Below are 26075 nucleotides of genomic sequence, written 5' to 3'. Positions count from 1 at the left end.
TGGCGTGACTCGGGCAGTCTGCGCATGGACTCGTGTAGAGTCGGATGGTCCAGCGTAATACGTCGGCCGGTTCGTGCCATATCCGGACGGTCCGACGTAAGATGGCGGACGGTCCGCAACATATCCGGACGGTCCAGCGTGATGCACCGGACGGTCCGTGATGGGGCCGAAGTGTTCAGGGTTGTGCCCTGATGGTCCGGCCATGTACGGTGCGACCTGAGTGTTTTGTGTGCGGGCCTGCATCTGGTCGGACGGTCCGGCGAAATACGCCGGACGGTCCGCGGTATAACCGGACTGTTTGAGATGATGCTCGGACGGTCCGGTCGCGTCCAGTACCTGCCGCGTGCCTAGTGGTTGCGGCTGTGATGGTGACACGAAAGCGTGCATCGGCATACCATATGATGGCTGGGTCAAAGGTGACCCGTTTATAGCCGATGTGTTTGACGTGGGTGGCACTGTATTAGACTCTCGCGATGGAAAATTAGGAGCAGCTGATTTCTCGTATGCACGTAAATGCATTTTAATAGATTCATCTACATATCGCTTTAACTGATCTCCTCGTTGATCCATGAAAGTCGTAAGAGATAGATCTGGAGTACTTACAGCGGGACCCTACAGTGGAGGTAGGAGAGACTCCATATCGATCTCCCCTTGACGGACGATCTTCTGGTGGCGATCCACCGTGAAGTGTGACAAGTACTTGTCCGCCGCCTCCTTGCGCCGTTCGGAGAGTTTATGCAGCAGTTCCGCCTCTTCCTTGTCGCGTTGTTCGTTCCATTGCCGCATCACCTCCTTCTCATCGTGCATTACGAGGTCTTCAAAGGGCCTTTGGTCATCAGCCGGGAGCGCCTCCATGGCCGGCTTGATGATGTTGGTAGTGGAGATCTTGGTGTGATCCTTAGAACCGACCATTTATGGGCCGATTTTTAGCAGATCTAGACACCTATTCCCCAGCGGAGTCGCCAAAAGTATGTTGACACCTTTTCGGAGGCGCCAATCACTTAAAAGAACCAGTGGCGGTGCCCTCTGCACAGGGGCGGACGGTCCGCGCGCAGGGGCTGGACGGTCCGCGGCCTGGCGTGAGGCGGCGGCGCTCTCTGGTCAGACGCGGACGGTCCGCGGCACAGGGCCGGACGGTCCGCGACCTGGTGCAGGAGCTCGGGTTCCCTGCCTGACGGCCGGACGGTCCGCGCGTGCGCAGGGACGGCAGAAGATCGCCGGCGGCGCCTGGATCTCGCTCCCGGGAGGGACCCCGTCGGGGAGGAGAGATCCTAGGAGTTGTCTAGGCTCGGGTTGGCCGACCTAGACTCCTCTAATCGACGTAGAGTCGAGGAGAGGCAGAGAATTTGGGGATTGGAATACTAAACTAGGGCTAAACTAGAACTAGACTAGAACTACTCCTAATTGTGCTGAAAATAAATGCGAGATAGAAGTTGTATTGGTTCGATTGTTGGGGGTTTAATCGGCCGTAGCCCTTCATCTATATAAAGGGGGAGGTCTGGATCCGTTTCCAACTGTTTCCTGAGTTAATCCCGCGGTTTTAGGTAACAAATCCCGCGAGAAACTAGAAACCCTAACTGACTCTGCGCGCGCGGACCGTCCGCGCCACCACCGCGGACAGTCCGGACCGCGGACCGTCCGGCCTCAGGGCCGGACCGTCCGCCAGGCTCATTTTAGCCTCCAACATAAGTGAACTGTTATATTAGGACTAACACATCATTACTTCTCCTTAGCTTATAGTTTTGCTATAACATGGGAGTTCTCTAAGGTAACCAAGAGACTAGAGCTCCCTTCGTGAGCTAGCCGTTTTTGTGGAACCCTTTCTTTACAAAAGCAACAGGTCTAAAAACTGCTACGTACATCAACAACCAGTGGTGCGCCACTTCAGTTTACCTGCTAATTTAGTGAACGTCTTTCTGAAGCCCAGCAAGGTTGAGACCACGTACAAATGAGAAGCAATCATAGTTGTTTAGAAAATCCAAAAGTAGATTGCTGATTTGGTGTGCTTTCATTTAGAACAAGAATGCTCAAAGCTGCAAGAAGCTATTTGTAACTCAAACACGTGTTCATTAGATTTTAATACCCAAGTTTCCTTTTCTTTCAGTTTTAATACATCTGGTTACCTTTTCTTTTGAGCAAACATGTCTCACACACACCTACAGATTAGAGACATGCATTCATCTACCTTTTGTGACCGGGTCCATTAGAATATGCTTCCATATATATTTACAACAATATTTTTTATTATTAATCCGTCCAGGCGGAAAACTCGCGCAACCCGCAACGCGCGAGTAAGCTACTAGTACCCATTTATGCGTTGGAGGAAGATTTTTATCAACATATACCCTAGGTATCGGGTCGTGGATACCCGTTGGCATCTCTATCCAGAAGAGACCCAATTGCCCAGGGCCGCCGCCGCGCCGACCTCGCCGTCGCGCGCTTTGCTTCTCTTGCCCCCCTGCCCGTGGCCTCCGCCCCAATTCCAGCGGGACAGCCTCGATGAGCCGCCAGGATCGTCACCAGTGGCCTCGCCCTAACCACGGATACGACCCTCGCGCCGCCGCCGCCGCCGCGCAATGGTATGGCGCCGCTTCGATGCTGTTTCCCGACCCCGGCGCGGCGGCGCTGCACGGGATAAACCCCTACGGCTTCGCCCCTAACCCTTTCTTCAATAACTTCCTCCCCCAGAACTCCGCTGCCCTAGCTGCCTACCAACTGCAGCAGCAGCAGGCTCATCACTTCGCCTCCCATGCCTACCACCAAGCCCCTACCGGTAACACCATGCACCGCTCTACCAAACCCGCCGCCGCTGCCAAACCTGCGCCGCCACCGGGCAACCAGCAGGCCGTGCTGGACCGGGCTCAAGAGGCGGCGAGGAAGGCTCGGGAGGAGCTCGTGAAGGGTGGGGACGGCGTCACGGCGTGGAAGGTGGCGCAGGCGGTGCTGGTGGCGCTCAAGGCTGATTCGTGGGACTCCCTCGGCGTCCAGCCCCAGGATGTGCCTCTCCTGCGGGATCTCTTCCTAATCGAGGGCAAGGTCAGTACTCAGTGGACCCGTACTCAGTACCTATAGTTTCAAATGGGATATACTCCCGTCGTGTAATCGTATTAGGAGTCATTACAACTCTTGGTTCAAAAATTAAGCTGTGGTATATGCCCAAAGGTAGCCTTACCTTGGATAAGAGCATAACTAGCATCTAACAGAACTAGAATCATTAATAAGGGATCGGTCTAGACAGGGGCAGCTTGATGTTTGCTCATTTTCACTGAAAGGATCGCGGCTTAATTTTATTTAGCATGCAATTGCAAGTTTGCTTAGCTCCTTTGATTACTCACAAGTCATTACTATTCAGTAGAAATTACTTGTTCATTCTGGTAATTTACTTTTGATGGGCATTATTTGATGTTTTTTAGGTGAACGCATTCATCCATTGCTATGTTGCAGCAAGAAAAATTGTAACGGTTTATGATCTGGAGGTTGAGATATGCAAGAATGAGGGGGTTGTGCAATTTGAAGAGCTGGGATTGGGACCTTTCCTTCAGCACCCGCTTGTTGCACATTATTTTTTAGTGCCAGCTGATTTGTCTGTGGTGCCTAAGCTTTGTAGCGAGGAAATTATCAATACCCTGCTGAAATTTGTGGACAAATCTAAGAAAAAAATCACAATTGAAGATTTTTTGAACCATCTTGCAGAGAAAAAATCAGTCTCTGGGAAGGAAAAACTTGGTGTGCGGGTACAAAGCTTGGGGTAGGTACTTGTTTGGAAATCATGGTGTTCTATGTACTTATTATCTTTTCACGTGTGATTCTAATATTGATTTTGGTGTGCTCCGTGTACTCTGAAACAGAAAGGCCATTCCATTTTTTACTAATTTAGGGAGGTTTTGTAGGTTGCATATTTCCTTACTACGACAGGCCAAGCAAACAGAAGTGTCTGCTGCGAAGCTTCGAGCAAATATGAGTGGATCTGGTAATAGTAGTCAGGAGAAGGATTTGTTGAAAAATGCAAGTTTCCATACTCACAAGAAGGCTTTGGACAAGAGGTTCATTTCTTTAACTAATCGTATAAAAGAGTTACCAGGCATCAATAAGCATATCCATTTTGATTCGACCGATGATGAAACTAATAGTTGTACTGGTTCTGAGGATGGTAAATCTGATGGCAATGAGAATGAGAATGAATGTTCTATTCTTGACAAAAAGGATGGTGATAAGCGTGTGAATAGCTGCCCATATCCGTCAAAAACTGAAGAACTGGAAAGGCTTGGTTTGAAATCTGAAATTAATAAAAGGCAATCTTTAGAGAATAGCAAGCCAAGAGACAGTGGGAAAAAGGGGAAAGTAAGTGAAAAAAGAAAATATGAAGAAATCGGGAGTCCTAGCTGTTCGTTCAAGCAGCCTAAGAAGCAGCAAAAGTTGCAAAAACATGAAGCATCACCGAAATGTTTCCTAAGTATAGGTAAGCTGGAAAATTTTGTAACAACATGGAAGGAAACATGTCGTGAACATCCAGTTCAACAGGTATGTCTAGTACTCAGAATTGAATATATGTTTTCTTTAAGTAATTTTTAAGCTGAGTAATGTAATGAGGCTGCAAGCATACAACCTCCTTTTTCTCTACCGAATTGCTCTGTCTGGACTTATCCTGTTTCTAGAATTAATTTGATTGTACATCTAACTGACACAGGTTTTGGAAATGTTAGCAAATTACTATGGGAGAACGATATCAGGGAAGAGGAGAATTAGAAATTTCTTCTCACAGTACCCAGGCATTGGCCTTCTCAATGTTGCTGTAAGTTGAATATATTCTTTTATTCGTTTGACTTGAATCGTGATCCTTTTGTGACTGTCCATTAATGACCTTTGACCTGCATTTCCTGCTTGATAATTCCTATTATGGGTGATAACACACAAGTTAGGAACTGGTTGCCCCGATTTTGGATTTCTCTAGTCATATAGTTTCCTCAAGTAATCTTATATGATTTAAACTTCTGTAGGTATCTTTTTTTTCTTCTCTCGTGTGTTCCACGCCCCACTACTGTACCTTTGGAGCGAATTAAAAGATCTTGTCATTGAGCAGTTTAAAATAGGGTGTGATATATGATGATTCTAGTTGTGTTATATGTTACTAGTGACTTGCGTGCGCCCTGCGAACCTTTAGTTATATAAATAATAAAATATTATATTTTTATAAGCAAGCAATTCATAAATAGTGCAAGTAACATAATTATATAAAATTTAGAATAACTGGATAGATATATTAGTTGAATTTGGAATAACCAAGTTCATCCAAAGTAAACAGTATTATTATATTCCAAGAAAGTGCAATCTTCATTGCCTTTTTGGACATTTAACTTTAAGATTTCTACAATGTTCTGTACATACATAGGACAACAAAGTTACGAACATATATGAATGATTCATCATTATGAGATAAGTAGGCTACTAAAATCTAGTAACAATAGAAAAAATATACACACATAAATAGCCAAATTTATTCGACCAATAGGCACCCAACTACTCACTACCCAAGCAAAAGTCAGAATCACACATCAATTATAGGTATACTTAGGTATGACATAGATACTCATGGCTTATTCAAAGAAAATTCTATCGATACTGCTGCTAGAAGCACATACTTGACCAGGAAGCACATACCAACTTGACAAGGAAGCACATACTTCCACTTACCAGTAAACCTTTTGGAAGCCAAGTATAAGAACTTAAGTTGCCTCATGCCCCTCGAACACATCAGGGACTGCTTGTAGTTGATTACAGGTGATGCTACTGCTCGGTACGTTGGTGAGGCACAATGTAACCTTTAGAACAACCTTTCCCCTGAGAACACCGTGGCAGCAGATTAAAACAACAAAAACTTATAAGCCTAACATCTAGCATATATGGTATAGCATAAGTTCAAAATATTATAATGACACAAAAAAGGTGATAGTATTTATTTACTGACATGAATATGCACTCTTGCCATTTCTGCATAGGTCTTTGTTAAGGACCTGAGCTGTATTTGTCGTTAACTTGCCAATCTAAACATTCCGGCTTGAATTTAGCTGCCTACCTGTAACATCGAAAAGAAAAAAGAATAGCCACAGTTTTTCCCCAAGTTTAGTGTTTATGGGAAACATCTGACTAAGTACACGTACAATAATGTCTGTCTCAACTATGAAGGTACCTTGACCAACACATTGGGAGGTTCAGATGATGTTATACTCTGCATCATGATTGATGAAAAGTAATTTCCAATAACCATTGGTTCACAAAATCACGCCTATATGATTTTTAATTATCAAGCTAACCCACTTATGCCTGGATCAAACAATGATGTATACTACAATAAAAGATTATTTACATAAGCACAAACCTGAGAATAGCAGCTCGAACAATGTTTAAGGATGAACTTGATTCCTCTTTTTATTTTGATCCTGAGATTGCTCGCACACTGCACTATCCAGTTAAACGGCGTATCAAATAACCTATCAAGCAGACTAAAATACACAGACTTGTAGGGCCTTGCAAAATACAGTGTACTCCATACCAGTGGCAGTCCCCCCCCCCCCAAAAAAATCGTTGTGACCATATAGATGCAACGAGAACAGATCAAGTTTACCACAACAGGAAGAGACCTAACGCGTTCACGATAGTGTCTGACCTTACTGACATTTGAGCAAACACCTTGGGAGCATAGCCACGCTATATCAGTTGTGCTGTTCTCGCCACTTTTTTCTGCGAGAAAAACTGTCTTTCCCAAGTCCCCGCTGATGCAGGCGTTCTCGGCAACGCGAAGTGGCTACCGATATCCATGGCAGTGGTGAGCGCGTTGGTGGGTGGACTGCGGTACTCGCTTGTGGTGTTCCCCATGGTTGGTGTGTCGCTGTCGTGGCTTCCGTCCCCGGCGCCCTGCGCGCGTCCGTGGGCCCGTTGGCTGCAGGGGACATGTGGCAGGAGTAGTCCAGCCTGTAGGCGTCCCTGTTTAATCCGCTGTAGGGGAGGACACGGCTGCCGGCTTCCTCGGCGGCGACACGAGGCCCGTCGAGCGCGCGGGGGATGGAGCTGCTTCACGGCATCACGACGCTATTGGGGGGGGGGTGAATGGAGCTCCTGGAAGCTTCTCGTTGCGTCAACGAACAGAGAGGCTAGCTGGGAGGTTTGGCGCCACCGTCGAGACGTGATCGGACGGTTGGAGATCTAAGGAATGACGTGGACATGCTGGGAGCGCGCCTTTGCTCCCAGCTCTAATATATAGAATGTTGGCGGCTAGGGTTGAGAGGGAGAGAGGGGGCCTTGTCCACGTCCGCGCAAGTGAGAAGGCTTTTCCTTCCGATTCTTGCTTGCCTCTAGTTCCCATACAGGTTACTGATAAATAGCCTTCCTCGCTAACCACTTCCTATAATTCATCTCTTTTCTATTATTCCTCTAACCTTTTAAACTAACACAATCAGCTAACTAATGCAAGGCTGAACAGATTTGCATCTAATTGAGGCATGGCTGTTAGCCACTAGGTAGACCCATGACATACACCTCTAACACTACACCCTCCTAGACAAGCAGCTCATTCTTGAGCTGCAACCTTATCAGCTTATAATGCTGACTCGACTCGACACGGATCTAACACCGAAAAATAAGCCTTTTGCATCTTGGTTCACTTTATTATTCTGAACCTGAAATAGATTTGGACTCTCTATTTTGACAACCTCCTCAATGGAAGGTGTACACCGTCCGAACGCAATAACTGCACACGTATAACCACCTGGATCTCATGGAGTAGTCCACACATGGGTTGATGGCTTGAAGAAACAAGAGCACAACAGCCCACACAACTTGGCCACCACATCCAGCCTGAGCCACGCCCCATCCGAATGGATGAGCTAGGCACAATAAATGCAACCACCCATCTTGCCAAGGAAAATGGATCATGGTTATCACGATGCCATGGCGAGGCTAGTCGCTAGCCCCGCGGCTGGACACCTAGGCGTCCATTTGTCTAGCAACAGGTATGCAACATATATCATATGTTAAATAAAAAAACCAGCAAATAAAATATTGGTCCAACAAGTAGCAAGCAACTATATATGTCCATCAAATACATGATAAACCAAATAACTGATAAATATGGCATACTGCCTTGCCCTGAGCCCATAAGGCCTAATCAATATCTAAGTCTATCTCATTTATGCCACCCACAACTTCATCATCTGTAGCAAGAGCTTGGCCATAGTCATTCTTAACATGTAGATGCTCGTGTTAGCAAAGGCAATTACAAGCGCAAATGGTAATGTGCCTGGTGCACATAGATAGAAAGGATCAGATCCCACTAATTTGGGTATAATCACCCTTCCGCTGCCCTAGGCGCACTCTCCAGGCTGCGCCACCACCCTTCCCTCTGCGCGCCATCACTAGGTTGCGCCTCCTTTCCCTCCCCTCTGCGTGCCACCCCCAGGCGCCAGGCCGCGTCACCTCCAGGTCATGGCCGGTTCGCTTATCCTACCACCACCTGTCACCGACGACACCGCTGCACCAACCATAGCTGAGCGTGAAGCCCTTTTCCAGGTTGTCGTGCTCGCCCAGGCCCTCCAGGCGGAGCAGGAGGCGGCCCTCGCTGCCCAGGAGCGCGATGTGGCTGCCGAAGGCAGTCACGCTGGTCTCGAACGTGTAGCCCGTGCTCGCTCCCTTGTTGCTCAGGATGTCACCGACGACATTCCTAATGACAATGCTCATTATCACCTCTTTGATCAAGCGGGTGATGCTGACAAGGACCTTCGCGATGCCATCCTCCTCCATGAGGCTGCTGCTATCGTCAACCTCCACTCCCAGGCCGTCGCTGTCCAGAACATTCGGAGTCTCATCCACGTCGTCCTCGACCTTGCCAACAACTACACTCGTTGGTGTGATGTGATTCTTCTCGTTGTTGGCAAATACTCCCTGGACAACCACCTCCTCGACGATGCTCCCGCGCCTCACTTCCCCAACTAGGCACGCATGGACTGCATTGTCAAGTCCTGGATCTCCGGCTCCATCTCCCTGGAACTTGCTGAGACGATCATGGAATGTGGCGCCACTGCCCGCGCTGCCTGGCTTGCTCTCGAGAACCAGTTTCTCGACAATCGGGAGACTCGCGTCCTCCACCTCGACGCTCAGTTCCAACACTTTGTCCAAGGTGATCTATCCATCTCTGACTAATGTCGCCGTTTCAAAACTATGGCAAATGCTCTCGGCAATCTTGGCGAACCAGTCTCCGACTAGATGTTGGTCCTCAATGTCTTGCGCGGCCTTAGCGTCCGCTTCTCCGACATCGGCTGTCATCTTCGCCTCGGTCGCCCCTTCCCCCCACGTTCCATGACGTCTGTGACACTCTCCTGTTGGAGGAACTCATGATGGCTCATCGTGCATTTTGCTCCCTCCGCCGCCCTCCTTGCCTCCACCAAGCCCCCGCAAGGTGGGACCCCGTCGGCTTCTATCAAGGCGTCTTCTCAGCCTTCTCAACATTCGGGCAACCCCAACTACTCTAAGAACCGTCACAGCAAGAGGGGTGGCCAAGGTTGCCAATGCCACTTTTCTGCCCTAGCAATAGGTCCCGTCGGCCCTGCGGGCACTACCGGCCGCGCACTTGTGATCCCAAGAGAACTTCTCTGGGCAGAGAAGTAACATTGACCCTTGGCGGTTGAAAGACGACGGACGCGGGGTCATTGAGGCTCATCCGTTTTGGGTGGCGTCGCTACTGGCGCGTCGGCAGCAGAGCAGAACACGGTCTAGGAGGTTGTCGCGGTGTCATGGGGTAGATGGCGCGCACGCGACATCGGCGGAACGATGTTCGAAAGCCATAGCCAGACTCATGGTCGTCTGAAGGTTGGTCGGATGTTGCATCTCGGCGTCAGATGACAAGGGTTGACCCAAGCCGACGGTGAACTGGTCAATTGGTATTTTGTCAGATTGTCGCAGCGGCACAAGAGGGCCAATAATTGCTGTTCATAGTCTTTCACCGAGCCAGTGCGTTGAAGCTCCTTCAACTCCCTGAGCGCGTTGGAGCGTATGGGTGGACCAAAACACATGTTGGTGAATTCCACAAAGCGCCCAGGAGACGACGTCCAGATCGCGCTCAAGCTGGTAATACCATTGCGCCGCCGTTCCTTCTAGATGGAGCGATGCCATCCACACCTTGCCCTCCTCAAGCGTGCGGTAGCCATGGAAGACGCCCTCACATTTGTTCAATCATAAGAGCGGATCTGACTCACCGCCGTAGTGCAGAAAGTTGAGGTTGCGCTTGCCTGGCCCGTCGTTGTCGTAACGACCCGAACCGCGGTCGCGAGAATGGTCATCCCTGCGGTCGCGGGAATGGTCGTCCCACGGCCGCCGCCGATGCTGGCGTTCTTTATGCCACTGCGTCGTCGACGGTCAACAAGAGTAGGCGAGTCGTGCGGCTACTGAATCCTGATCATCATCGTTGCCGAACTGGAACTTCTCCGTACGTGCGATGCGCTGGTCATGCGCGTTCATGGTGGCGAGCTGAGCAATGACGCGATCCAGTTTCGTCGAGTCAGTCTTAGGATCACCCATGACACTGGACATGGCTGGGAACTTGTCTCCGATACCAAATTGTTGTGGCGAGGGGGGGGGGGGGGGCAGTGAGGAGTACACAAGGGAGAACGCAGGAGCAGAGAGGCTTGGGAACAAGAACACAGAAGATGGCAAGAGGGACTGCCCTCGTCGGCGGCTGGTGGCGCCACCGTAGAAGACAGTCCCTACCTGTGAGGGGGAACTCTATTTCTTCTATGCCTGGTACAAACTACCGACCAAACCTTTATAGATCAGGTGGCAGGGATTGAATCCATCTAAGGGCTTGTTCGTTTTGCTCTCAATCCATGTGGATTGGATTGAGTGGGTTTAAATCCCAAACAAGTCAAATTCTTTTATAATTTTTACAATCCCATCCAATCCACATGTGATAGGAATAACCGACCAAGGCATAATCATGGTTTAAAAGGCGTCGCCTAGGCGACGCCTAGGCGTCCAGACGACGATCGGAGCTAGGCGTCGGCGCCGCCCAGGTAAAAATGCGTATGGCGTCCGCCTTGGCGAGGTAGGCGTCCGCCTTGGCGTAGTAGGCGTCTGGGCGACACCTTAGCCTCCCTGGGCGACGCCTTAGCATCTAGGGTTTGTACTGGGCTAGGGTTTGTACTGGGCTCGCATTTTGGGCTTCCTGTGCGCCGCAAATTTGTCTGCTCCCTCTTCCCTGCGCGCGGCAATCCTCTTCCCTGCGCGCGGCAAATCTGTCTGCTCCCTCTCCCTGCGCGCCCTCTCTCGCGCACTCTCTCTTCCTACGCGCGACTACTCCCTGCTCCCTACGCGCGGGCGCGGCTGCTGCTCACTGCTCTGGGCGCGCGGCTGCTGCTCTCTGGGCGCGCGCGGCTGCTGCTCTGCTCTGGGCGCGACTGGCTGCTCTCTGCTCTGGGCGCGGCTGGCTGCTGCTCTCTGCTCTGGGCGCGGCTGGCTGCTGCTCTGGGCGCGGCTGGCTGCTGCTCTCTGGGCGCGCTGCTGCTGCTCTAGGGTCTGGTCGCGCGGCTGCTCTCTGCTCTGGGTTCTGGGCGCGGCTGGCTGCTGCTCTCTGGGCGCGCTGCTGCTGCTCTGCTCTGGGGTCTGGGCGCGCGACTGCTCTCTGCTCTCTGCTCTGGGGTCTGGGCGCTGCTGACTGCTGCTCTCTGCTCTGGGGTTTGGTTGCTTGGTATTTTGTAACAGCTGTTTGTAACAGCTACTAAGGCGTCGCCTAGGCGCCTGCCTAAGTCGCCTAGGCGGTCAGGCGGTGGCTGGGCGCCTAGTTCCGCCTAGCCGCCTTTTAAACCATGGGCATAATAGATCCAAATCTGATCGATTTATTGGCATAATTAAATATGAAAGATAAACTGATTACTATGATTCAATATGAAACTAAACCGATTTCTTTCTATCCGGTGGTGCTGGCCTAGAAACCTGGGGTGCGGTGGACCCCTTCGGTCCTTCCTATTCATGTACCTATATGTGTGTTTATAGAAGGAGCCCACAACAACCCATGTGAAGGAAGGAGAGAATGCGTATAATCTGTGAGATGTTTATTGCTTGAGCCCTCGGGCTGTTTATATAAGAGTACATGGCTTGGAGGGTAAGGCGCCTCTCCTAGAGATAAGGAAGGCTATCATGGGATTACAATCAATCCTAAACTATCCATATTCAGTGTTGCCTAATATACTCTAACATACCCCCACAGTCATAACGAGAGCGGCGCAGACGATGAGACTGTAGAAGAAGAAGTTGAGGTGACACCCCCATGCAGTCGTAACGGTCGATGCAACGTAGATGCTGTGGCTGGAGTGGAAGCCAACGAGGCTGCCCAAGCAAGGCGGTAGCCCTTTGTGCCAATGTCGAGGTAGCCAAGGACGAGGACGCGGAGCCGTTGTCGAAGTGCCGTGCGTAGGGTAGCCGTGGTCGAGGAACCTGTCGAGGACGTCGAAGAAGACAAGCTGCACAAGGCGCTAGTGCGGCACGCGGGAAGGCCCGCAACGCGTCAGAGGACGTAGTGGTGGCGGTGGCGCCGAGAAGCAGTCGTAGACGAAGGCGTGATGCGTCGAGCCAGATGAGGGTGTCGATGTCGGGGTCGACGCGTCAAGCAGCCATGGATGAATCCTGTTCCAGGTTTGCCAAGCCTAGAAACGCATCGTGGATGAATGCACGTGCCAGTGGTGCCAGGACCGGACGTACTAGGTAGAGGGCCCCAACCATATGTGGCAACATGTCAAGGGACCAGCAGAAAAGGCCTCCGCGACAGTTTTTGTGCACCACGGCGGGAGTGCCGGCGCAACACACGGTTGTCAGAGCAGAGTAGACGAAGTAATCGATGACAAGACGATGATGTTGTCGACGAGGTTTTGCTGGACGATGCGAAGAGGTAGGCGTGGCGACACATCGAGGTTTATGGAGTCGCGGCGACGAGAGCCATGACGCATAGGAAACGAGCTTCAATGGCGCCAGTGGAGCGCGATGGCCATGTTTGTCGACGAAGAACTCGATGACAAATGCGGTGCAGACCGGCGACCGTGGCCGGCACGCCTAAGATAGGCGCAATACCAGCGCAAGGTGTTGCCACAACATGCGGGAGGACCCGCAGTGCAGTGTGCCGGTGTGTCGAACAACTTGCTCAAATCGAGCGCGGGAGATGCGCACCGACGAAGTCGATGGCGATGTAGATGCAATGGTGTTGGTCGACGACAGACGACGATGCTGCTGCCCGAGGAGGCGACACAACGACAACCTTCTTGCTTGGCGAAGCATTGTGCGATGGACGACAAACGGTGTGGGACGGTGGTTCGCCCGCGATCGGTTGATCAGGCCGACGACGTGCGAGTCGGAGACGACGATAGTGATGTCGATGCTAGAGCCTCCCGATAGGTGGTGGCGACGATGAGCCGGCATAGATGGACGTGCATACGAAGAGGCGCGGCATAGGCAGGCGTTCCGGTTACGCCGCAGGCCACGCTAGTTGCACCATCGAAGAAGATGAAGAGTCCGGCGTTGTTGAAGCCGATGTCGAGGGCGCGCGAGTCGACTGGCGGTGGGCGATGTAGACGCAAACCCGATCACTGACTGGGAAAACAAAAAACACGCAACAACAACAGAACTGGGGAATTCACCGGGTACTGATAGCCAATCCACCAATCATCTGTTCCCCTAGCGTAGAGAAACAAGTCGCGGAGAAAGATAGCAGAGCTAGTGACCGACTCCCATCCTCCTCTCGTCGTTAGACACCAACCCAGAGGCTGAACCAAAGCAACCCAGAGGAAGAAAGGAGGTAACTGGAGGTTGTTGTCTTGTCTCTTGGGATATAATTACAAGGCATTTATATCTTGGTGGCCTTGGGATTTCTAACTTTACCAAAGCTGGGCGCTGCAGACTAAATGGTTATGGTTGGAAAAAACAGATCCAAATAGGCCTTGGGTTGGGCTGAAATTCCCTATTCAGCAGCATGTCAGGAGATTCTTTGCTTCTTCAATTATTACCTTGGTTGGAGACGGGTCTACTACTTTATTCTGGACAGATAGGTGGTTGGATGGGTCTTGTATCCAGGATCTTGCCCCTGATGTAGTTGCTAGTGTTGGGAAAAGGGCTAGTTCTTCCAGAACGGTGGCCCATGCTCTTGAGAACTGGCAGTGGGTCAGCGACTTAGAGACCCCTCTTAATTTGATTGTGCTGCAGCAGTACCTACAGCTTTGGGACGCTTTAAGAGGAGTGGTGCTCACACAAGAGGCTGATAGACATGTGTGGATTCATTCTTCCTCTGGGCAGTTCTCTTCTAGATCATGCTATAAGGCTTTTTTCATGGGTTCGATTACCTTTGAACCTTGGAAGAGATTATGGAAATCTTGGGCTCCACCCAAATGCAAATTCTTCCTATGGTTGGCAATAAGGAATAAATGTTGGACAGCTGATAGACTTCAGAAGAGAGGGCTGGATCATCCTGACGTGTGTCCTCTATGTGATCAGGAGCCGGAGAATATCCAACATCTCCTTTGCAGTTGCATCTTTGCTAGACAGTTTTGGCATTGCATTCTTGCACCGTTGGGGCTTGCTAATCTTTCTCCTGCTTCTATTGAGATATCTTTTGCTGAGTGGTGGAGGAAGGTGTGTAAGCAAGTGCACAAATCCAAAAGAAGAGGTATTAACAGCGTCATCATCATGGGGCTTGGTGTTTATGGATTCATCGTAATAAGGCAGTTTTCGAGGGTGTCAGTCCTTCCATAAGCAGAATTCAAAAAGTTTTCTTGGAAGAGTTAGAATGTTGGGGTCTAGCCGGTGCCAAGCATCTTGAGGGCTTAGGCCTAGGTGCTGCCATTATTAGGTCCAGGGAGTTTCTGGGTGAGTAGTGCAGGTGTGTGTGGGGGGCCCGTTGGCACGTTTGCTGTTTGCCTCCTTTTGTTGGAGGTTGGGGCACTGTGCACAGCAGGAGGTTGGTGGGTCTGTTTGTTCTGCCTTTTGGGCTTTGTACTTTGGTCCACTTTGGACCCTTTTCTTCTCTTAATATAATGATGCGCAGCTCTCCTGCGCGTTCAAGAAAAAAAATGCATGTTTTGAATGGTGATGCTATGAACATGCCAGATTATATTTATTCTAGGTGTAGAGGTAGAAATTTGTTGACCATGCATATTTATTACTTTTTAGTACATGAATTTTGCCCCTTCCTTTTGTTATTAATTGATTATTGATGTGTTGGATCAGTGTTACTATTTTGAAATCTTTCTTTAAACTTTGCTACCACATGGACATGCAGGTTAAATCAATGGGATGTGGTCTGCTGGATAGCATTTACGATGTGATACAGCTTGCTGATGAGAATGATGTAGCTTCAAGCCCTCCTCCTAACACCACCACTGAAGTTATGGAAATTGAGCCTCCAAGTAAAGAAAATACAGGTAGCACTAATGGAGCCCATGAGAAGAGTGAAGACAACATGACTGCACATGGTGTGTACTCTCTCTCTCTCTCTCATTTGGTTCAATGACACTTGATAATTAATTTCTGCTGAACCGCTGCTACAGACAAATGTCTCTTTTTCATGTGCCCATTTGTTCATGCAGGTGTTGCTATTGATGATGTCATCAGGAGGATTTCAGAATATATTGAATCCAACAGTAAAATCTCTGGTGATGTGGCTTTGCAAGTGAGGGCACTTAATGATTGTGAAACATGGGTAACTACTCAATTTTCAGCAAATCAATTCAGTGCTCTTGGCCATGGGACATTCCTTGAGTTTTTGGACAAACATTGTCACCAGTTCCGAACTGCTTTGAGTAGTTTCTTTAAGGAGGGTCCTTCTAATTCTTCATCTCTGGAAGTTTCTGTACTGCAGCAGCAAATTGAATTTTTACTCTGTCAAGCTGAGAGTAATTGGCTGGAAGATAGTGACTTTTCAGAGGATAGTTTTGTTATGCTTCTTAAAAAGCAATTTCCAACAATAAGCTTTAATATTGTGCAAGACAAATCTGATGGTGGAGTTTCTGGCTTTATTGAGGGGCAGAAGAAAGACATACGGACATATAGTTTAAAATTTTCCATCTCTTTGTTGGAGAAACGATGGTCTGGAACTTTGCCAAGTAGACATGGGAATGTTGATGAACTGGGGAACATTGTCGCTGAACAATCTTGTTACCATACCACAGTTTGCTCACGAGAGGCAATTAATTGTTTACTGAGGGCTCCTATGCTGTCTGATCTGCATCTTTGGTCCCATTGGGATTCGCTATTTGCTCCTACACTGGGCTCCTTTGTACATTGGTTGCTGAATACTGGTCCAATTCAAGAGCTCGCATGCATTGCGACCACAGATGGTAGGTTTATTAGAGTAGATTCATCAGCCACAGTTGACCAGTTTCTGGAAGCTATTATCCATCGATCACCACTTCAAGTGGCAGTGAAACTGCTTTCACTTCTATACATTTACAATGGTTCTATGAACACCCCAATGTCATTGCTAAAATGTTATGCACAGCGAGCAATAAAGCTCATAGTAGATAACAACAATGATTTGATGAATGCTAAATCTGAAAACAAAATATTTATGCCTGATGAGCCCCAAAACCTAAGTAGTGAAAGCTCTACTTGTTTTGCTGATCAGTGTCAAGAAAGCTCTCAGGCGTCTCCTGGAAGGTTGATCAGGTCTGATAGCTTGCCAAACATTAATAACACTGTTCATTTGATCACAAAATTTGTACTTGATTGTCTTGATCATCTACCTTCAGAATTCCGTAGTCTTGCAGCAGACATACTATTGGCAGGATTTCGGGTTGTTACTAAGAACTGGCATGCAGTTATGTTGCATGAAGCCACTGAAAACGGGCAGCTTTGCATGCTTCATGATATTGGTTTGTCACTTGGAGTTGTAGAATGGGTTGAAGATTGCCATAGGTTGTGTTTAACTGATGAAGTTCATGTGCAGACAGAAATGCATTCTTCTGCCAAGCTTGCAACACCTGCCTCTGTGGGAGCCACCCATGAAGATTCTAACATGCATATTTCTAGTGATGTTAATATGATGGATAAGAGAAAACAATTGTTTCCTGTCATAAATGATCGGGCTGGTATAGATAAGGAAGACAATAAGATGTTAAATCCTGCTGGAACTGAGGCAGATGTTGCAGAACTACATACTACCAGCAGATCTTCTATGATGGAAGAAACAAGTCTTGAGGAAGCATCTCTTGTTATTGAGACTATACGCCGTGAAGAGTTTGGTCTGGATCAGGCACTAAGTGACACTGAGAATAGCTTGTTAAAGAAGCAGCATGCTCGACTTGGCAGAGCATTGCATTGCCTTTCACAAGAATTATATTCCCAGGATTCTCATCTACTTCTTGAGCTGGTAAGCTTGAACTATGCTCTTTACACTCGGATTTTGTTGTGTGCATGGAGGTTACATGGAAAGTTGAGAATAATTTTTGCTGATATATATATAGGTACAGAATGCTGACGACAATACATATCCTGAGGATGTTGAAGCAACATTAGCATTCATTCTCCAAGAGGATGGTATTGCTGTTCTAAACAATGAGAGGGGCTTCTCTGCTGAGAACATTAGAGCACTCTGTGATATTGGTAACTCGACAAAGAAAGGATCAAACCAGGGTTATATTGGAAATAAAGGCATTGGATTTAAATCAGTTTTCCGGGTAGGTATTAACATAATGATAACTACTATATTGTCCATGGTTTCATAGATTCTCTATTGTATTGCTTATTGTAGTTTGTTGTTTATTTACCCCATATTTTTTGTTAATTTGGAGTTGTCTAGGGGAATGAATACACCGATTAATTTTGTCAGTTATGTTTTGTAGGTAACTGATGCTCCGGAGATCCATTCAAATGGTTTCCATGTGAAATTTGATATCACAGATGGCCAGATTGGTTTTGTGTTGCCAACTGCAGTTCCACCTTACAGTACCACTTCTTTTAGTAGAATGTTATCCGTTGAAGATGACAAGGATGCCCATTCATTGTGGAACACTTGCATTTTACTTCCCTTCAGATCAAAATTTAGGGAGTGCACTGGTATGTGCTCCATTGTGTCTTTGTTTTCAGATCTGCACCCATCTCTACTGCTGTTCCTTCATCGACTAAAATGTATCAAGTTTAAGAATTTGTTTGATGACACACTTCTGATTATGAGAAGGGAGATTCTTGGTGATGGTATTGTGAGAATCTCGCATGGGATTGAGACAATGAGTTGGTTGGTGGTCAGTAAGAGGCTACAAGGTACCATTGTGCGGCATGATGTGTGCACCACAGAGATAGCTGTGGCGTTTACTTTGCAGCAGACTGAGGAAGGAGATTATGAACCTTATTTGAAGCAGCAACCTGTGTTTGCTTTTCTTCCTCTAAGGAATTACGGTCTTAAATTCATTCTTCAAGGAGATTTTGTTTTACCATCTTCCAGAGAGGAAGTGGATGCGGATAGTGCATGGAATCAGTGGTTGTTGTCTGAATTCCCTTCTTTGTTTGTAAGTGCCCAAGAATCTTTTTGTGCTCTTCCCTGTTTTCAGAGGTGCCCTGGAAAAGCTGTCACAGCCTTCTTGAGTTTTATTCCTCTAGCAGGAGAGGTTCATGGATTCTTCAGCCAGCTTCCACACTTGATCCTTTCCAAGTTGCGTCTGACCCGCTGCATGTTTTTGGATGGCTCTACTGTGCAATGGGTCTATCCATGCAACACACTTAGGGGTTGGGATGAACAAACTAAAATGTTATTTTCAGAAGGCTTACTTCATGAACATCTTGGTCTTGGTTACCTCTCAAAAAATATTGTTATATCTGATAAGTTATCAAGAGCCCTAGGTATTCATGACTATGGACCAAACATTTTGCTAGATGCCATCTCATCTATTTGCCGAATTGATGGTTGTATTGAGTCATTGGGCCTGGAATGGCTTTGTGCTTGGTTTGTTAACCTTTATCTGACATTGCTGTCTCATTCTTCTCAAAATGTTTCCTCAGCAAGAAACCTCGAAGACATTCTTTTGGATAAAGTTAGGAAAATACCATGCATCCCACTTTCAGATGGTTCATTTACCTCTATTTCAGATGGTCGTATATGGTTGCCATATGATGTTGCCAGTTCCATTCCTGAATGCAGTAGCATTCCGAATTTTCCAGCTCTATATGGTAATCTTCGAACTGTAAGTCCAAACCTTCTCTCTGCATGCTGCAAAAATAAATACCTCATGGAGGAAGTCAGAATAAATGATCTGGCAGACATGCTCCAAAGGATCGGGGTGCGGAAGTTGTCTGGGCATGACATTGTTAAAAATCACATCATGGTGTCCTTGCGTAACGGTTTAGATGCTAATGTGGCTGATATAGTGATTAGAGAGTATGTGAGCTTTATTATGGTTCATCTTCAGTCTTCTTGCACCAGCTGTAACTTTGAAAGAGGAGAGATAGTGTCAGAACTACGGAAGAGTCCTATCTTCCTTACAAACCATGGATACAAGAGCCCAGCTGATGAACCAATTCACTTCAGTAAAGATTATGGAAATTCCGTGGATGTTACTAGACTGCTTCAGAATGTAGAAATAAGTTGGATTGAACTTGATAGTAGCTATTTGCAGCATCATGGTTCACAGTCGTCATCATTTGCACGGGAAAAATGGAGGCAATTTTTTGAAGAAATGGGTGTGACTGATTTTGTGCAGGTAGTGAAAGTTGAAAAAACTTTATCCCAAGTTGATTCTATTCTAGCAGGAGGACTTTCTCTAGCTGATGTATCTACAAAACAATGTACAGTGTATGACTGGGAGTCACCAGAATTATCTAGAATTTTATCAATATTTTCTTCAAAAAGATGCAAGGAAAATTGTGTATATCTTCTGGAAGTTCTTGATAGATTCTGGGATGATCATTATAGTGCAAAATCTAGGATCTTCACAGATGCTACACATTGTGGTGAAAACAGAGCAGTTGAATCATCATTTATGAAGTGCATTCAAAGCTTCAAATGGATAGCATCAAGAATGGATGAGGATCTTCATTATGCAACAGATTTATTCTATGATTGTGAAAATGTCCGCTCTCTTTTTGGTAGTGTGGCTCCATATGCTGTACCGCAGGTTGGTGAATCTGTCCTTACCAAATTGCTCTGGAATTTACCGGTTACCTCACCTTATTCCTTTCTGGGACAGGTATCTAGCAGTTCACTTAAGAAGGCCATTGGATTCAAAACAGAGGTATCTTACTGTGATGCATTGATGGTCCTGAAGTCTTGGATAACGTCAAAGGTTCCCTTTAGAGCAAGGTAACTACTAGGTCTCTCTGTCAAGATTATACACTTATACTGTGATTTTGAGAAATATATTTGAGCCACAAATTTGTTGTGCATAACTGAAACATAATCGCTTAGCTGTCCTTTTGTTTTTAATTAATATATTGGTTAACCTTCCTTTTCTTCAGTATGAGCCAGATGTGCAAATTCTATACCTTCTTGTCTGAAGGCGTGGCAGACGCAAAGATTGACATTAAACGGGAGTTCATGTCGTCTCCTTCTATATTTACACCACTACAGCGTCCTCGGGCAAGTGAGGTTATTCCTGGAAGGTTTTTGGCGCCAGAAGACCTCTATTGGCATGACCCAACAGGATGTTCTGAAATAACAGAGGATTTCGTTGCAACGAAAAACAGAAGTATGTTCCCAAGAAAAATGCTGTCTGCAGCCTATCCAAACCTTTATGAATTATTTACTCTGACATGCGGTGTACCAAAGGCCCCAACAACATCAAATTATGTTGAGATGCTGCTACGGTTGTCAACCATTGCATTGCCTTCACAGGCAGGAAACCATGTAAGTTGCTTTACTGCATGGGTATATTTTATAACTTGCTACTGTTAAGTAGATACTCAGTTGACCACGGTTTAAATTATCCTGAACTGAAGGTACACAAAAGTTTTGGCAGTTGTATTTAGTAAGGTTATCTCATTTGACTTAATATCTCTTGTTCTCATGTTATATGTAGGTCTTTTGTGTATTTGTGAGATGGGCCAAGTGTATGCATTCTGAAAGTGACAAGATGAATGATATATTGTACTTGAAAGAATCCCTTCAGAAATTAGAAACAACAATATTGCCCACCTCAGCCGATAAATGGGTCTCTCTACATCCTTCTTTTGGCCTTGTTTGCTGGGTAGATGATGATGAGCTAAAGCAACAGTTTGTTAACTCTAATGATGTTTACTTCATACAATTTGGCGACCTTTCTTCTGAGGATAAGCAAATGTTGTATGGAAGAGTTGCTGCTTTAATGAAAAGCTTAGGCATCCAAGCACTTTCAAAGGTAATAAACATCTTTTTATGGTATTCATGTCTTTCAATTTTTAGCCTGCTTCTTATATGCACGAAGAGTTAGGTTAACAAGTATATATTCATGCAAATTAAAAGGGGAATGAACCCCATGAAAATGTAATTTGAGCTATAAGCCCATAACTGTAATTAAAGTCATTCTCGAAGACAATCTCTATAAAAGAATTTATTATGGCCCACGTGACACTTTAAATGTTGTCTTCCATTCAATCTCACCTATATATGGAAGTGCTAATGGTAATGGGTGAGAAATGGAGAAGTATGGAGTTGGAAACTTGGTGGCGAATGAAATCTGTAGTGAAAGAAGTGTTTGTGCTCTAGTCATTTCCAACGCACCATTTTTTACCAATTCGTGGGCTTAATAAAGAGTGGGAAAAATGGCTGATTAGCATCAATTTATTCTATACTGTAATTATGATAATATTACTTCATCACAATACTGTAGATTTTTTTTTATCGAACGCAGAAGAGTTGCGTATCATTATACTAAAAAGAAAAAAGGTCTAAAACAGACCGATACAAACCGCCGAAGCGGTAAAAGAACGAAAATAAAAGAGGGTTACAAGACATCAGAGAGAACCCGACCCACACAACGCAATAAAGGCCAAATCTGTTTCAGCCCTGGTGCCCCTGTTAAGCACCATAACCTGGCTTCCTCAATATCTTTGACAATCATGACCACACTGGGGGAAACTTTATCAAAAACACATGCATTACGATGTTTCCACAGCCACCAAGCCACAAGAGTGACCATCGAGTTGAAACCTCCTCTCTTCTGTTTAGGCACCTTCAACACAGCTGCCTTCCACCATTCTTGGAAAACTGAAACGCCAGGATCAGGAGCTAGCTGCTGCAGACCTATTAGCGAGAGCACCAAGAACCAAGTTTGCCTAGCAAAGACGCAAGCCACAAGAAGATGCTGCATTGTTTCATCTTGATCGCAAAGCGGGCAATACTCAGGGTGCTCTAAGCCTCGGCGAGCCAGGCGATCCGCTGTCCAGCAGCGATTTAGAGAGGCCAACCATAGGAAGAACTTGCACTTAGGAGGTGCCCACGTCTTCCAAATGCGTGCAGCTGGCTCAAACACCACAGCCCCCACAAAGAAAAGATTGTAAGCCGACTTGGAAGAGTAGGCACCTGACGTGGAAGGGAACCGTACATGCTGGTCATGAATTCCGGGGCTAAGATGAAAGCCTTGCAGCATGTCCCAACACAAAAAGAACTCATAGAAGGCCTGCAAGGACAGAACACATCTAACATCGTGGAGCCATGGAAAATCTTTAGGGCTTGTTCGGTTCTACCCCAATCCATATGGATTGAGGGGGTTTGAACCCCTAGCAAGTCAAAATCTCTCCTAATCCGTATCAATCCCCTCCAATCCATATGGATTGAAAATAACCGAACAAGACCCAAATACTGTAGAATTTGATAGCAACATTTGTAGCAGAGGAATTGAGAACGTGTGCCTAGTGCAGTGGTAGGGAAGGAGAAGTGTAACCTACAGGTCGAGAGTTCCACTCTGTTCTCACAAAAAAGACCACTCCTTGTGCTCTTTTCAGTTAAAATACGTGTTCCACTAATGGTTGCAGCATGATACGTGGCCACATTCGTGTCCTCACTGTTTGTGGTACGTCACGACGGGGTTTGTGGCCTTTCTTGACCCTACGCAAGAGAATCTTCTACCTCTCCATCAATGCCTTGGGGGAGGTCTTACCCCCAGGGGTAAGGTTTTTTTTAGCAGAGGAAATCAGCTTTCTCTGGGCAAAGGTAGTTCATCAGTCACTGCAAGTGGCAATGTCTATCGTGAGCACCATGGTTAATCTGTTGGCTAGCTGCAGAAAGTTCTAGTTATGGCACAGTGCAACTGCAAATAGACCACATCAATATTATTTGTTTATAGCAGAGTGAGGTAGCACACTTGATGTTGTAACATGATAAATTAAGTGTATGTGCTTATTTTACCAGTTATGCAACTGCATAAACAGACGTTTTTTTAATATAACTGAACTAAAAACATTGATCACAAACATGAGAAGTATGGACATACATATTGAAGATTTTTTATAGCTGAAGTTACTTGTTTCTTATCACTCTTTCTACCTCTATGTAGGTTGTGTATCGTGAAGCAATATTTTATGGTACATCAGAGAACAGAGAAAAGGTTTCCTTGATTTGTTGGCTGTTGCCATACATGCAACGTTACATCTATAAGATGCATAGAGATACTTATATCAACTTCCAGAAAAACGACATCATGAAGATTAGCAACCTGCAAGTAGTAGTTGTTGACAAGTTATTCCACAAGTATGTACTGAGGGGACTCGAGAGTTCTTCTAAGAAAAGATTCCAATGTCATTGTCTTTTGCAGGTTAGTATCTATCATTCAATCCTGCCATTAGCGATTCATTACATATATTATACAATGTCTACTTAAAAATAGGCCCTTAGGTTGAAATATTTTCTACGCTGTATTCATGAACTTGTCTGTACATAAACTTCATACCACTATGTCGTTAATGTTTAAGTTTTCTCTGCTTAATTCTGCCTTCAATTTTTTGATGTGTTACTCGTTGCAGGGAGATACTCTATATGCAACACAAGAGGCTGACTCACATTCAGTATTTTTGGAGCTTTCTAGAATTTTCTTTGATGGATCCCATGATCTTCATTTTGCAAATTTTCTACACATGATCAAAACCATGGCCGAATCTGGCACTCATGCTGAGCAAATAGAGACTTTTATCGTTAATAATCAGAATGTGCCTGAGTTACCTGAGCATGAAGCTATCTGGTCCTTCTCTTCCTTGTCTGCAGCCAAACATGGTTCAGCGAACCAAGGTGGTGCTGATACCCAGGGGGTTGATTTCCAACCTGTCCATGAATTTAGTATTCCCAATCATCAGAAGGCACAGGTGATGGTTTCTAGTTGGCCTCTAAACTATTGGAGAACAGCACCCGTCTTCAGAACACCTCTCATAAACCAGCATGCAAGCATGCAAGAGGCAAAGGTGAATGATGCTGGACCTTCATCAAACTTAAACATGCCTGCTATGTATGGACACACCGAAGATAGTTTGCTTTCTGCTGATCTTGAAAGGGATTGGATTATAGAAGAGAATCCAAGAACTGAAACTACATTGTTTGGAGATAGTTCATCGGAAATCCTTGATGAGCCTCAGATGGTGATGTCTGCTGAACCTTTCCATGCACCTGCTTATTTGAACTTGGAGGCTGGAAATTCAAGCCCAACGGTTCATGTCGAGCTAACAAATTCCGATGAGAAACTGGCCAATCTTGCAGAAGACAAGAATCGGCGACTTTCAGATGCAAGCCAGTTAAGAACAGGTTCAAACCCAATGGTTGATGTTGAGCTAACAAATTTCGATGAGAAACTGGCCAATCTTGCAGAAGGCAAGAATCAGCGACTTTCAGATGCAAGCCAGTTAAGAACAGGTTCAAACCCAATGGTTGATGTTGAGCTAACAAATTTCGATGAGAAACTGGCCATTCTTGCAGAAGACAAGAATCAGCGACTTTCAGATGCAAACCAGTTAAGAACAGGGAGGCTTGGTGAAGAACTGGTCGAGAAATATTTGGCCAAACAGCTAGGTTCCAACAATGTTAGGTGGGTGAACAACAGAATTGAAACCGGACTGCCTTATGATATTGTTATAACACACCCAGAGGGTTTCACAGAGTATGTGGAGGTTAAAACAACTGTATCTTCAAGAAAAGATTGGTTTGACGTCTCAGCAAGGGAATGGCAGTTTGCCTTGGAGAAAGGGGATTCATTTAGCATTGCTCGTGTCATCTTAGGTACAAAGAAAGCAAGTATAGAAATGTTGAAAAACCCACACAAGCTTTGTAAGCAGAAAGCATTGCGGCTTGCTCTCCTGATATCCAGATCGGCAGCAACCTAGACTAAAATGTCGGTTTTGTTGAGGCTAGCACCGATCATCCTTCTGCAGATTGTTATGATTACTCTGACTAATAATCAACATGAACTGGAGTGAGCATCTGCATCTTGATAGGTATTTGCTGATCCAAGTTAGCAGATTCTTCTTTTTGGAGAGAGATGGGGTACCGGGTACGGCATGAGTGCAAGACAACATACAGTTGAGCCGCTCTATAGTAGGCTCCTCTTTCTATTATTCTAACTCGGGTAATCTTCTCCAATGGCGGCTCTCTACCATGTCTCTTGTTACATACAACTTACGCTCTGCCTTTGTAACCCATTCTGGTATTTTGTTGCATAATGTATGTGATTTTGTCATTAGATTTGTTTTTCAATTTCTGCCCTAGACATCGTCCCATAGGTTGATTGTGTAACTAAACATGAAACTGTACATAAATGGATGGAATTTGATTTTACCATGTACATGAAATTTGATTTTGCGTGCGGCGGCTGCCTGGTCTGTGCGTTCTGGTCTCTGTGCGCAGGGCGCGGCATCTGCCCGGCAGCCTGCTCGCCGGCTGCTCGGTGAGAAAATTGGCTAGTTGGGTACTGGTTTTTTTTTTCAATTGATAAAAAAACAGGATCTGATGGAGCCTTTTCATTTTTGTTTTACTTTCCGTCTCTTTTATCAGCAGTTGAAAGGCGATCACTTATTCTCAATTTGGTGGAATCTCCTTTATCAGTAATTGATAGTTGAAAGGTGGTGACTTGTTTTCAATGTGGTGGAGATGCTTTAATGAGTAAAAT

The 26075-nt window shown here is 46.1% G+C and overlaps 1 protein-coding gene across 2 annotated transcripts; it reads left to right on the top strand.

The window, feature by feature from the left end:
* The first annotated feature begins 2252 nt into the window (after positions 1-2252).
* LOC103644200 (Histidine kinase- DNA gyrase B- and HSP90-like ATPase family protein) lies at positions 2253-25772 on the top strand. Of its 2 annotated transcripts, XM_023301372.2 has the most exons (14): positions 2335-2579; positions 2689-3036; positions 3414-3748; positions 3891-4521; positions 4688-4792; positions 15305-15497; positions 15612-17392; positions 17487-17699; positions 17865-20129; positions 20202-20314; positions 20470-20857; positions 21030-21347; positions 23484-23741; positions 23950-25772. In XM_023301372.2, the coding sequence occupies exons 1-14, from the start codon at positions 2577-2579 to the stop codon at positions 25291-25293; spliced, it is 8295 nt and encodes a 2764-aa protein (XP_023157140.1). In that variant the 5' UTR covers positions 2335-2576; the 3' UTR covers positions 25294-25772. The 2 variants fall into 2 exon arrangements, with proteins under 2 accessions (XP_008665619.1, XP_023157140.1); XM_008667397.3 differs by having other exon boundaries at positions 2253-3036.
* The last annotated feature ends 303 nt before the right edge of the window (positions 25773-26075 follow it).

The sequence above is a fragment of the Zea mays genome, chromosome 1 (genome assembly GCF_902167145.1).
Source record: "Zea mays cultivar B73 chromosome 1, Zm-B73-REFERENCE-NAM-5.0, whole genome shotgun sequence".
Taxonomy (NCBI): domain Eukaryota; kingdom Viridiplantae; phylum Streptophyta; class Magnoliopsida; order Poales; family Poaceae; genus Zea; species Zea mays.
This window is presented reverse-complemented; position numbering and strand designations above follow the sequence as displayed.